At 42.7% G+C, this 12,717-nt stretch overlaps 1 protein-coding gene across 1 annotated transcript in view; it reads left to right on the top strand.

The window, feature by feature from the left end:
* The window catches only part of LOC139479602 (hemicentin-1-like), an 80,619-nt gene that overhangs the window by 53,048 nt on the left and 14,854 nt on the right, over nucleotides 1–12,717 (top strand). Inside the window, exons 7-14 of the mRNA XM_071262445.1 lie at nucleotides 430–717; nucleotides 4,410–4,522; nucleotides 6,463–6,667; nucleotides 8,063–8,175; nucleotides 9,220–9,427; nucleotides 9,863–10,012; nucleotides 10,823–10,951; nucleotides 11,814–12,107. Of these exons, the coding sequence (XP_071118546.1) occupies nucleotides 430–717; nucleotides 4,410–4,522; nucleotides 6,463–6,667; nucleotides 8,063–8,175; nucleotides 9,220–9,427; nucleotides 9,863–10,012; nucleotides 10,823–10,951; nucleotides 11,814–12,107 (1,500 nt within the window). The remainder of the gene's footprint in view (nucleotides 1–429; nucleotides 718–4,409; nucleotides 4,523–6,462; nucleotides 6,668–8,062; nucleotides 8,176–9,219; nucleotides 9,428–9,862; nucleotides 10,013–10,822; nucleotides 10,952–11,813; nucleotides 12,108–12,717) is intronic.

Raw genomic sequence — 12,717 nt, 5'->3', positions numbered from 1 at the left:
CACACCCCAAATATCAAATAGAACGACCTTATAAGTCTTATGATGTTATATTTATGGAAAAAAACTTTCACAATAAGTTTGCGTTGATACTGAAAAAAGTGCAAAAAACAATTATGTAATTGATGTCCTTACCTGGGATACAAACTCACAAACTGCTGCATGTCACTGACACTACCACTGTGCCACCAGGGCAGAATGGAAACGATCTATGTTCTTAGAATACGTTCGTTGAAATTTTGAGTCCATTTCAGTTAGTATTCAATGTGATATATGAACATCATTTTAAATGAAAAAGGTAAATAATTATTATTACCCCAAAATACCCAAACTCTTGTTGCCTTGGCCAATGAAATAACATTTAGTTCTGCAACAAAAAAGATGTATTGGCCAATACACATGGGTATACTTCTTTATGCATCCATCTTACAGGCCCTCCTGTGGCTGAGGTTTCTGAACAAAGCTTGACCAAGTCGACAGGGGAGAGCATCATGCTGTCATGCACCATCCGTGGATACCCGCAGGAGTTGATGATGTGGACTCTCAACAGCTCGGATATACCGACCGGAGAAAAATATGACATCGACATTGAGGACGTGGACAACATAACGTCTATTTTGACCTTGAAGGTTGGGTCGCTACAGCGGAAGGACTTCGGGGCCTACACGTGCCGTGGCTCAAACAGGTTCGGGGTGTCGGAAGCTACTGTTAATGTCATCGGTGAGTAGAGATACTGCATATAGGTGCATTACAATGGTTGTCATCTGTAAGTATCTAATTTAGCCAGGGAAAGCTTTCTCTTCTCACTTTGTACTTCTCTTGATTACTAAAAACTTTAATTCTCCCATGTTCACGTGCTTAGGGGTGACTCTTGGGAACACACAGTCCAAAGTTCTCCATACTCTCCAGGGAACACAGGTCCCCACTACTCAATACTCTCTTGGTGAACACACGGTCCCCAATACTCCATACTCTTCAGGGAACACACGCCCCAGCACTCCATACTCTCCAGGGAACACACGATCCCCTGTACTCCATACTCTCCAGGGAACCCACGGTCCCCAGTACGCCATGCTCTCCAGGGAACACACGGTCCTCTGTACTCCATACTCTCCAGGGAACCCACTGTCCACAGTACGCCATGCTCTCCAGGGAACACACGGTCCCCAGTACTCCATACTCTCCAGGGAACACACGGTCTCCAATACTCCATACTCTGCAGGGAACACATGCCCCAGCACTCCATACTCTCCAGGGAACATACACCGCATTACTTCATTCTCTCCAGGCACTTCTGGAACCTTCAAAGGGTGGCATGGTCCACATTCTCAGGGCAGGTCTGCATTAGTGACTGAGGTCAAACTGAGACATTGTCTCTGTGTAACAGAGGTAGTCAGGACCTGAACAGAGGTAGTCAGGACCTGAACAGAGGTAGTCAGGACCTGATAGACTGATGTACATGATACACTTTCAGTTTGCAAATAATGACATAAAATTCCAGGTCTGCCACTCCCCCCCGAGCCTATTCACACTATAATTTGTAACAGTGGTCATACACGTCATTAATTATTATTACCAATGGTGACTCACAAATAATCATTGTTGTCACGTCAGTAGATTTTATGAGAGCTTCTGCCAATTTAATTCCAACGGTCCATGCCTGACAATACCTGAATGTTTGTTTGTTTGTGTGTAATGCTGCACTCAGCAATGTTGCAACTATATGACAGTGGCCTTTATATTACTGATCTGGACCAGACAATTTAGTAACTGATATTGTGAGCAACGGTCCACATCGTCGGGTACAATGATATACAATAAACCAAGTCACCAAGCCTGCCTACCATGCATCTGGTCGCCTCGAGCTCTTACACCAAGCCTGCCTACCATGCATCTTGTCGCCTCGAGCTCTTACACCAAGCCTGCCTACCATGCATCTTGTCGCCTCGAGCTCTTACACCAAGCCTGCCTACCATGCATCTGGTCACCTCGAGCTCTTACACCAAGCCTGCCCACCATGCATCTGGTCACCTCGAGCTCTTAAACCAAGCCTTCCTACCATGCATCTGGTCACCTCAAGCTCTTACACCAAGCCTTCCCACCATGCATCTGGTCGCCTCGAGCTCTTACACCAAGCCTCCCTACCATGCATCTGGTCACCTCAAGCTCTTACACCAAGCCTTCCTACCATGCATCTGGTCGCCTCGAGCTCTTACACCAAGCCCGCCTACCATGCATCTTGTCGCCTCAAGCTCTTACACCAAGCCTGCCTACCATGCATCTGGTCGCCTCGAGCTCTTACACCAAGCCTGCCCACATGCATCTGGTCGCCTCGAGCTCTTACACCAAGCCTGCCCACATGCATCTGGTCGCCTCGAGCTCTTACACCAAGCCTGCCTACCATGCATCTTGTCACCTCGAGCTCTTACACCAAGCCTGCCCACCATGCATCTGGTCGCCTCGAGCTCTTACACCAAGCCTGCCTACCATGCATCTGGTCACCTCGAGCTCTTACACCAAGCCTGCCTACCATGCATCTGGTCGCCTCGAGCTCTTACACCAAGCCTGCCTACCATGCATCTGGTCGCCTCTAGCTCTTACACCAAGCCTGCCTACCATGCATCTTGTCGCCTCGAGCTCTTACACCAAGCCTGCCTACCATGCATCTTGTCGCCTCGAGCTCTTACACCAAGCCTGCCTACCATGCATCTGGTCGCCTCGAGCTCTTACACCAAGCCTGCCTACCATGCATCTGGTCACCTCGAGCTCTTACACCAAGCCTGGCTACCATGCATCTGGTCGCCTCGAGCTCTTACACCAAGCCTGCCTACCATGCATCTGGTCACCTCGAGCTCTTACACCAAGCCTGCCTACCATGCATCTTGTCGCCTCTAGCTCTTACACCAAGCCTGCCTACCATGCATCTTGTCGCCTCTAGCTCTTACACCAAGCCTGCCTACCATGCATCTGGTCGCCTCAAACTCTTACACCAAGCCTGCCCACCATGCATCTGGTCGCCTCGAGGCTCCTGCAGCTGCTGGAGATCTGTTTTAACCCTGAATCCCCACGGACAGCCTCAATGTCACCACAAGCTGTATATGGGTAGCATTCACGGGTAGCATGGAAATAAGTATTTGTTCAATAGAAAATGGCATGGGGAAAATATGCATCTGAGTTTAAAACATCTGCCTGCAAAACTATATTGTATGCGAGGTGAGGTGAGGTGAAATGGGGTTTAACGTCGCGTCCAAGATCATTGCACTTATATAGCGACGTGCATGCACGTGTATGTGTGTGTGTGTGGCTGCTTGTACTAATCCGGACTGATGCCGATTTATAGTGCTAGCACACTGAGATACCATGCCGCAGTTTAACATGAATACCCCACTAAGACACAGTATACGGACTCCGAGCCGACCAGTCCTTGTTTTAGCCCCTTAATGCCGAGCACCCGACAGGGTAACAACAAGTACCATCTTTTAACGTCTTTTGGTATGACTCGGCTGGGGATCGAACCCCGGACCTTCCGCTCTCCGGGCGGACGCTCTACCATTAGACCACGGAGGCTGTCTATATTGTGTGTCAGTGATCTCAAACTAAAGAGGGTTTCCGAGTTTAAAGCTACAGCAAAAAAGAATAGGAACTCAAAATTGTATTGAGAAATTTGCTGTCCATTGAAATAAACTATCCTAGATTATATATCTATCTATATATATTATTATATCTATGCAACAGAAAATTGCTCATATAAACAAGTTGTGCCCATGCATTATTCTTTTCCTGATGTATTATTAATAAAAGAAATTGCAGTATGTCTTTCTGATAGTTCGGACACGTGTTGATGTGTTCATGATGTAGATGTTTACTGTTAGGTCAGTGTCAGGAGGGTTTGTTTGTAGCAAAGCTGACAAGAATAACAGGCAACTAATTGCAACAAGGCGCCATGAAACACTGCCAACAGCCACATTCTGCCTGCCACGTGGCTTCTTTCAAACTGTGGAAAACACAAATATGTGATCTAGTTAACTTTCATAAACTGTGATGAAGCATCAATTATTTCTGGGCGGAGATAATAGACAGGGCCTGTCAGTCAGACCAGGTATATCAATATTATGGACACTAAATGGGAAACAAGGTCAAAATGGGAAACAGTCCAAAATTATGTTGTTCTTCCTGAAGCAAGATATTTTCAGTATTGTATTTTATATTCTTGTGGGGCCTGGGATTAATTTTAGTAAAATAATCTGTTCCCCAAAAATGTGATTTGTGTAAAACAAGAATAACACCACTTCTTAAACCTATGTAGCAACAAAGTGTTCAAATTGACCTGCAATGTAAATAATTGGCAAAAGTGAAAAAGTGTGTCGGTGATCTATCCTATCATTAAAGTGAAATGTGTCATGTTGTCTCAGAGCGGCCGACCAGCACCAAGCCTCGGTTTGTGGAGACCTCCAACAACGTGACAGTGATGGAGCAGGAGACAGCCCTTCTACCCTGCTCCGTGGAAAATCTTGGAAGCAGCAAGGTGGGTAGCATGCGGATGTTTAATGATGTCTCTGAACATGGAAGGACGAGATTGTCATGACTTGAGATTTCATATCACATTCAAGTAGAACTGAGATTTAGAGAACAATGAAAAGTGGTCATGCCCCATTTAAAGTATCACAACATGCTGTGCAAAGTTGCTTCCCTTAGGCATTCCAGGATCCAATGAGAGTGAGTTTGAATTCCCGAGTCAAACAGACTATGACCCTTGGTTTGTTGGCACAATATACAGGTCCTGATGGAAGGTGCAGAGGATACACACCCTCTGTTTGAAGCAAACCCTCTTTGTACTAAAACATCTTAACATGCACAAGTTTTATTAAGGAACATGTACATGTAAGCATATTACAATGCTATAACCAATTGCCAAACCACAATTACACGCCTTCTATTCAAACCCATTGTATCCATGCTTGAGAATGATGCCCCAGTCTGTCTCACAGCCCCTGAATCGCCCAGTCCTTACTGTAATGCTTTCGCCCTGAATGAAGGAAGTCTACATATTCCACTTGCTCTGAATCTCCCATCTCACTGGGACTTCTTTTCAAGTTATATGTAGCTGCATGTTTCTATCAAAGTTATATGTTTTCAGGGACTATTCATTGAGTTTAACAGAATATTACTTCAAATATATCAAAAGTTAACACGTATTAATTTAGTACCATACCAACGGCCTATCTTTTGAATTCAGGCATCCATTCCACAAAGCTGAAGTTATCGTAACTCCAAACAGAGAATTACGACTGTCTTGCGCTATGATTGCCTTGTAGAATTGGACCCTGCATCACAAAGTTTACAATCACGCTAAAATACCATTTGATGTATTTTGTGAAATTTTGTTGCAAGATGCACCAGCGAAACAATGCCATGTGACATCAGCCTAGCAACAGTGTTACTTGGGTCATCTGGTGTGCATAGGCTTCTCTTAGTGATCTATCATCTCTACTTCCAATGTCGTTGAATAAGTCCATGGATGTTGAGAGTTTTCAATATTTGTTAGTGAAACTTGTTCCCAAAGTTCATGAGCACGCACTTTGGTATTACACAATGTGTTATACAGCTGTATGTTTATCAAGTGAGTGATCTCTTCCCAGGTGAATAATACATGTATTTATAAACATCAGAGTGTTCATTTGTATTGATCGTTAGGTTTCTTCAAACTTGAGAAAGACCCACATGAGGTTTTACTCGCGTAGAAAACTCGGGACTTACCATGGAAGACCCGGGGACTTGATTTTCATCGTTATAAAAAGTTACATATTTCAGATCATGTCCATGGGTCTTCCACAGTAAGTCCCCAGGACTTCCATACCCTTTATTTTTAAAAAAACAAACCTGCAATACTAGATTTTCTTCACTTTAATTGAAGTTGACATTTACAATGATATTCTGTCGCCAAAACGACACACAAATTCATCTTCATCAGGGCGTTTTTCGTCACATTCATCTGCATTATTAGTTTTCTTTGTGTGAGAAATAAATCGTCACCTTCCTCTCTCTCCCACATCTTGCCACTAAATGAAACTCGACTGTAAGCTGTCCACATTATGACGGAGACGCTCACGGGCAATGCGTGCGTGCACGACCAGCATGTGCATGACACCTGTTGTCGTCACTCAACATAGCTCACGGATGCGTTTATAGTCTTGTTATATCGCATATATAGATCCTCGTTATTGCGTATCTCAATTAGAATTAACTTTGTCGGTTTATAAGTCAGATAAAACACTTATCCTCGGTTGTGATTGAAAATGTAAACCAGCCTGGTCAGAAAGATCATGCGAGCCGGGCGTGTTTACATTTTCAACCAAAACCTCGGAACGTGTTTTATCCTTCACATATAAACTGGGCAGAATTAAAACCCAACTCTCTGAACAGCTCGAAACTGTCTCCTATGGTTACCATTTTCAATCATCTCAGGTGATGTGGATCTATGGGAAGACGTACTTGTCGCAGGCGAGACGCATCGTGGCCAGAGACAATAGGTTCAGTATTCAGAAGAAAGGAGACAGAAAAGCATGGAACTTGCAGATAAAGAGTGTCAAATATCGGGATGCCGGAATTTACCGATGTCGGGTGCATGGGAAAGACCCTATTGTCAGGAGCGTGTTCCTGAATGTGAAGGGTAAGTGTTCCTGATCTGTATACTGAGGTGAAGTGTGTGGCCCATCCATCCGTTTGTCAGTAACAGACAAATAAAGCTGAAACTTTGTATGAATGATCTCAGCGATCCCAATAAAAATGTTCACAGATTTCTTATCTCATATCAAAAATGACCACCACGACAGCATTATTAAAAATGACATTTTTGGATATTACTCGGCTATTTTACCCATGCATAATTCTGAAATATTATATGCAGCATGTATGCAGAATATATTGTGTGTTTTTCATATTCATATGTTTTATCAACCTACAACCATTGACCTTCATATACCCAGTTTTGTTAATGTTACTTCATATTTGACATTTCAAAACCTACAAGGTTGTGGAGTTAAAAGAGATATTGTATCTCAAATTTACTTGCAGAATTCTGATGTTATTTAAAACATGTCCTCAGTTTCTCAATAATTCATGAGATTCAGGGCATTGTGGCTCTATATTTTACCATAGATTTTTTACTCTCATGTGTTACATTTCCTGAGAAATTTATCTTGCGTCAAAGACTTTTCTTGTTCAAATACTGGAAAATGTTTCCTTAAAACCAATATTTATTACCCATTTTAGCGTTTCTCTGACATTTGCCCGAAACAAATTCAAGCAATATCTACCCTTTAGTGACTAGATCTTGTACATCTGCTAGGACTGATTCATATTAAAATTTATAAATATGACTTAAACATATTTTATTGCAAACAATCAAATGGATTAGGCACGAGTGACACGTTTACGAGGCATTCTCCCACAATATCATTGATCTCGGATTCTAACGAGAAAATGGTAATCTAAAAATATATTTCATGAATGAGAATTTGAGTTTGTCCGAGTACATGAATATGCTAGTTTTCATTCAGATGCCTGTAGCTATGAAATAATTAGTTCTGGACATTTGGTGATAAGATAGTCATCCTGCCTGAACAAGTACTAATACTCTATGAAAATAGCTACACACCTAGTCACCATGTTTTTGTCATCCATGAAAAGCCTATCTCAGTTTTGAGGATCTGGGGTAGAATAGGTCTTCAGCAACCCATGCTTACCCTAAAAGGCGACTATGCTTGTCGTAAGCGGCGACTAACGGGATCGGGTGATGAGGTTCGCTGACTTGGTTGATGCATGTCATCGTATCTCAATTGCGTGGATTGATGCTCATGATGTCCATCACTAGATTGTCTGGTCCAGATGCGATTATTTTCAGACCGCTGTCATATAGCTGGAATATCGCTGAGTGCAGCGTTAAACAACAAACAAACAACTGTATATAACTGCTAAGGCTTGTTGAAGTCAGCAGGCGGATTCAAAGATGAGGTTTGTGTGAAAGATTTCATGACTGCTTCATAGGACTGTGCTCTTGTTGCAGCCGATTCACCATCTTCAGGACCGATGTTTGACCAACCATCCGAGAACTTGACTGTTATAGCTGGAACAACTGCAGTGCTTCCATGCGGGGTGAAGAATCTCGGCTCGTATCAGGTAACTGAATACTCCAGAACACCCCTGTGAGAAATAGAGACGACCAAAGGCAGGTGGTGTGGGGATCAAGGAATCGACCCCAACAACCTCAGCTTGTTGTACGAGGGGACGAAATGGTTCCAAATCTCAAGCTAGATGACTTTGTTGATTTCGTGCATTATACCCCGACAACATGAGACGATGTTCATAATATTAATCACTGGTTTATCTGGTCCAGATTCCATACAGCTGGACTACTGCAGGGGGTGGTTCTGAAAACACACACACAAAAAATCAAAAGAATTGAGATCACTAAAATTGAGTTGTTAGAATTTGCTTTCTATTTAAATTCTGTCTTCACATTTCTCCATTTTGTAGGATGCAGGTTTCCTTAGGCAAAGCATAGCTTCCTATTTGCATGCAAATTGAGAATGGTTGTAATCAATTTACATTGTGAGTCAAATGGGAGGAAAATACCATTGATGTTTGAATAATTAAATTTCTCAAAATTGTAGATTATATAGGTTACATATAGCATACTTATTCTGGATGAAATACACAGAAATCTAATCCTGAAACCCCATCTATAATTGGCTTGAGGCTTCTGAACATGTGCAAAGATATGACATTCTTAGAAATCATTTTAAGTGTGCGTCATGTTGTCAATATGGGACCCCTGTCTTCATGCCTTGGACCACAAAAAATGTATTACTGAGAGTCACCAGGACTGTGAAATATATAGACCCAGGTGATCCCTGGGAGACATGGTCGTTCAGGTGAAGCAGACGTGTATTAATTTGCCAGGTTGTGTGGACAGTGAAATATATAGACCCAGGTGATCCCTGGGAGACATGGTCGTTCAGGTGAAGCAGACGTGTATTAATTTGCCAGGTTGTGTGGACAGTGAAATATATAGACCCAGGTGATCCCTGGGAGGTATGGTCGTTCAGGTGAAGCAGACGTGTATTAATTTGCCAGGTTGTGTGGACAGTGAAACATATAGACCCAGGTGATCCCTGGAAGGTATGGTCGTTCAGGTGAAGCAGACGTGTATTAATTTGCCAGGTTGTGTGGACTGGAGGCAAGAATCAGAGCCTGCTGACGTATCGCTCACGACGCACCACGGAAGATGAACGGTTCAGGATTGATAAACCCTACCACAAGGACTGGAACCTGCACATTGAAAACGTGAATGTGGATGACGAGGGGTTGTACACATGTCAAGTTAACACCAACCGCCGTCTGTCCCGCTTTGTCTTTCTCACAGTTCAATGTAAGTATCTCACAGTTCTGTGCAAATATCTCACAGCTCAGTGTAAATATCCCACAGCTCAGTGTAAATATTCCACAACTCAGTGTGAATATCTCACAGTTCTGTGCAAATATCCCACAGCTCAGTGTAAATATCCCACAGCTCAGTGCAAATATCCCAAAGCTCAGTGTAAATATCCCACAGCTCAGTGCAAATATCCCACAGCTCAGTGTAAATATCCCACAGCTCAGTGTAAATATTCCACAACTCAGTGTAAATATTCCACAATTCAGTGTAAATGTCCCACAACACAGTGTAAATATCCCACAATTCAGTGTAAATGTCCCACAATGTAGTGTAAATAAATCACACTTCAGTGTAAATATCTCACATTTCAGTGTAAATTCTGTTGTTAAGTACAATCATTGTCATTAACACATGTCATTTCTTCCCCAGCCCCAGCAAGGATCCTCGACAGTGAAAACAATGATGTCATTGTACAAGAAGGCGAGGATGCTGAGCTCGTGTGTAATGTCACTGGTGACCCCCTTCCCAAAGTGACATGGAGGAGGGAGGAATCAGCTGCACTTTGTAAAGGAACAATCTGTAAGTACTGCACCTGCCCCTCACTGCCTCACTGCCTCACTACTGCCTCACTACCTCACTACTGCCTCACTACCTCACTGCCTCACTGTCTCACTGCCTCACTACCTCACTGCCTCACTGTCTCACTGCCACACTGCCTCACTGCCTCACTGTCTCACAGCCTCACTGCCTCACTGCCACACTGCCTCACTGTCTCACAGCCTCACTGCCTCACTGCCTCACTACCTAACTGCCTCACTGCCTCACTGCCTCACTGCCTCACTGCCTCACTGCCTCACTACCTCACTACCTCACTGCCTCACTACCTCACTGCCTCACTCACTGCCTTACTGCCTCACTGCCTCACTGCCTCACTACCTCACTGCCTCACTCACTGCCTTACTGCCTCACTACCTCACTGCCTCACTACCTCACTACCTCACTGCCTCACTACCTCACTGCCTCACTCACTGCCTTACTGCCTCACTGCCTCACTACCCCGAATCAGCGTGTCATGGGTTCAAATACCTGATTTATCCGGATTATCATTTGCTTGTATTCAGCATCAAACAGGATATGGAAATGAATGCAAGACATCTGTGAAACTTTGCCTTTCTTCCGATAACAATATAACATGTCACGATAGAACTGAAATACATTATACACTGGCACTGAATCAAAACTCTCAGTGCAGCAATATATAAATATGAGGCTGCTGTGATATTGCTGAAATGTTGATGAGTGCGACATGAAACAACAAATGCATATACCTAGCCAGCAATGACTCACTTACACTTTTTACACCAATGTCTTTGTTTCTGCTATTTTTAGTTTCTGGAGAGTTTGGAGAGATTCTGCGTGTACCGAAAGCTGGTGTCAACTGCAGTGGAGGCTATGAGTGCATCGCATATAACGCAATCCCCCCTGCAGTTCGTCTCACCATGTTGCTGACTGTCGGTGGTAAGGGTCATATTACACAACCAACATCTCAGAAGACTACAGGTTGACCAGTTATTTAGCTCACCTGAGTGAACGTCAAGTGACCTAATGTACTGGACTGTTTGTCCGACTTGTGTTGTCCTTCGTCCGTCGTGTAGCGTCTGCTCTGAAATTGATGAAGCTGAAACATTCTTATTCACACCAAGGGTGAAATCACAATTTGTTCTGAGGTTGTGATCTGATTTTCAAGATGGCTGCCATGGCAGCCATTTTGAAAAAACTGTTTGTGGCCATACCTCTACCATATTGGTCCAAAATGAAATTTTGTATATCTGTATTTACAGTGGGATACATATGTTCTGTTTTCGTAAATATTTTAAAGTGTGACTTTGATTTTGCACTTTTAACGTGCTCTTAATTCTGTCAAAATGCATCAACTCAAACAACTGGACCAATGAAGCTGAAACATCACATGCCTGTTCAGACTTATGATTAAACAACATTTCAAATATGACTTCTGACACATGTTTTGTAAACCCCCAAGAGCGAAAGGTCAGATGCACTAGCTGTGCCATACCAATGATGTTAAAAGATGGTACTTGTTGTTACCCTGCCTGGTGTCTCAGTAGTAAGGGGATAAAACAAGTATTGGTCGGCTCGGATGTGTCTGAAAAGAGTATCCATCTTAAAACTGAGGCCAGGTATTTCAGTGGGTAGCCCTAGAAAACTATGTATATATGTCAGAACTAATACAAGCAGCCTCAAACGCATGTGCATACATGTCACTATATGTGTGAAATAATCTTGAAAGCAACATTAAAGCTCTTTTCGCCTGACCTAAAACAATAGAATACTGGTCTGTAAACTGAAGGATTGTTTGTAGTGGCACCTCATGTGGAGTTGACGGTTGAGAAGATCATCCAGGAAGCTGGCAAGTCGGCCATCTTGGAGTGTCTGGTGACCATGAACCCCTTTGAGGTAACGGCCTGGTACAGGAATGGCTATAAGGTAGAAGTCGACTCAGAGCCTCGGTACAGCCAGGATCTGTATGACGAAGAAGACAACACAATTGCCCTCTTGCTGCGTATTGACAATCTTCAGGACGACGACTTTGGCAACTACACATGTGCAGCATCAAATGCGTTTGGATATGATGAAAAGTCCTTGATGCTTTTCGGTTTGTATTATGCTGCTTGTTTAACAGTTTAACCTCCTTTATGCGGACCCACTTTGTCACAAAACCTCCTACAGGACAATCATTGTCTGGATTGTCAATACATGTATTTTACAAATGGATATTATTTTATAAATAGGAATGTTTTTTAAATTTGTTTTTCGGATGTACCGTCCCAATTATTGGTGTTTATCCTTTACATATTCATGTAGGTAGGTTTTATATCATTCATTGGTCTCTGAAACTGAATCCCTGAAGTCATCACCGATTTTCAGTGGTCCATTCATATAATTTTCACAGCTATTTTGCCCTTTACGCCAATTGAAATCTGTTTCAGTGGATAAATTACAGTGTTATTCTCATGCATTGACATTTTATATTTTGTTAAATTAACCTATCACATATTTCCAATTTTGAGTTGTTTGTGTTTAAGTTCTGTAATAGACAATGGTTATTTGTACGTTAAAGTCATAAAGTAAATTTATTGTGTATTCTAAAGTTATGATATGGACAATGAGTGTCTGTCTATATGCTAATGTCATAAATATATACGCTATGTGTGATCAAAATATGAAATAGACAATTCATGTATCTTAACGTCAGGAATAATATG

Source organism: Haliotis cracherodii, unplaced genomic scaffold, assembly GCF_022045235.1.
Source record: "Haliotis cracherodii isolate W230 unplaced genomic scaffold, xgHalCrac1.p SCAF_1, whole genome shotgun sequence".
Lineage (NCBI taxonomy): Eukaryota > Metazoa > Mollusca > Gastropoda > Lepetellida > Haliotidae > Haliotis > Haliotis cracherodii.
Note: the sequence above shows the minus strand (reverse complement) of the source record. Positions and strands in the feature narration are given on the sequence as shown.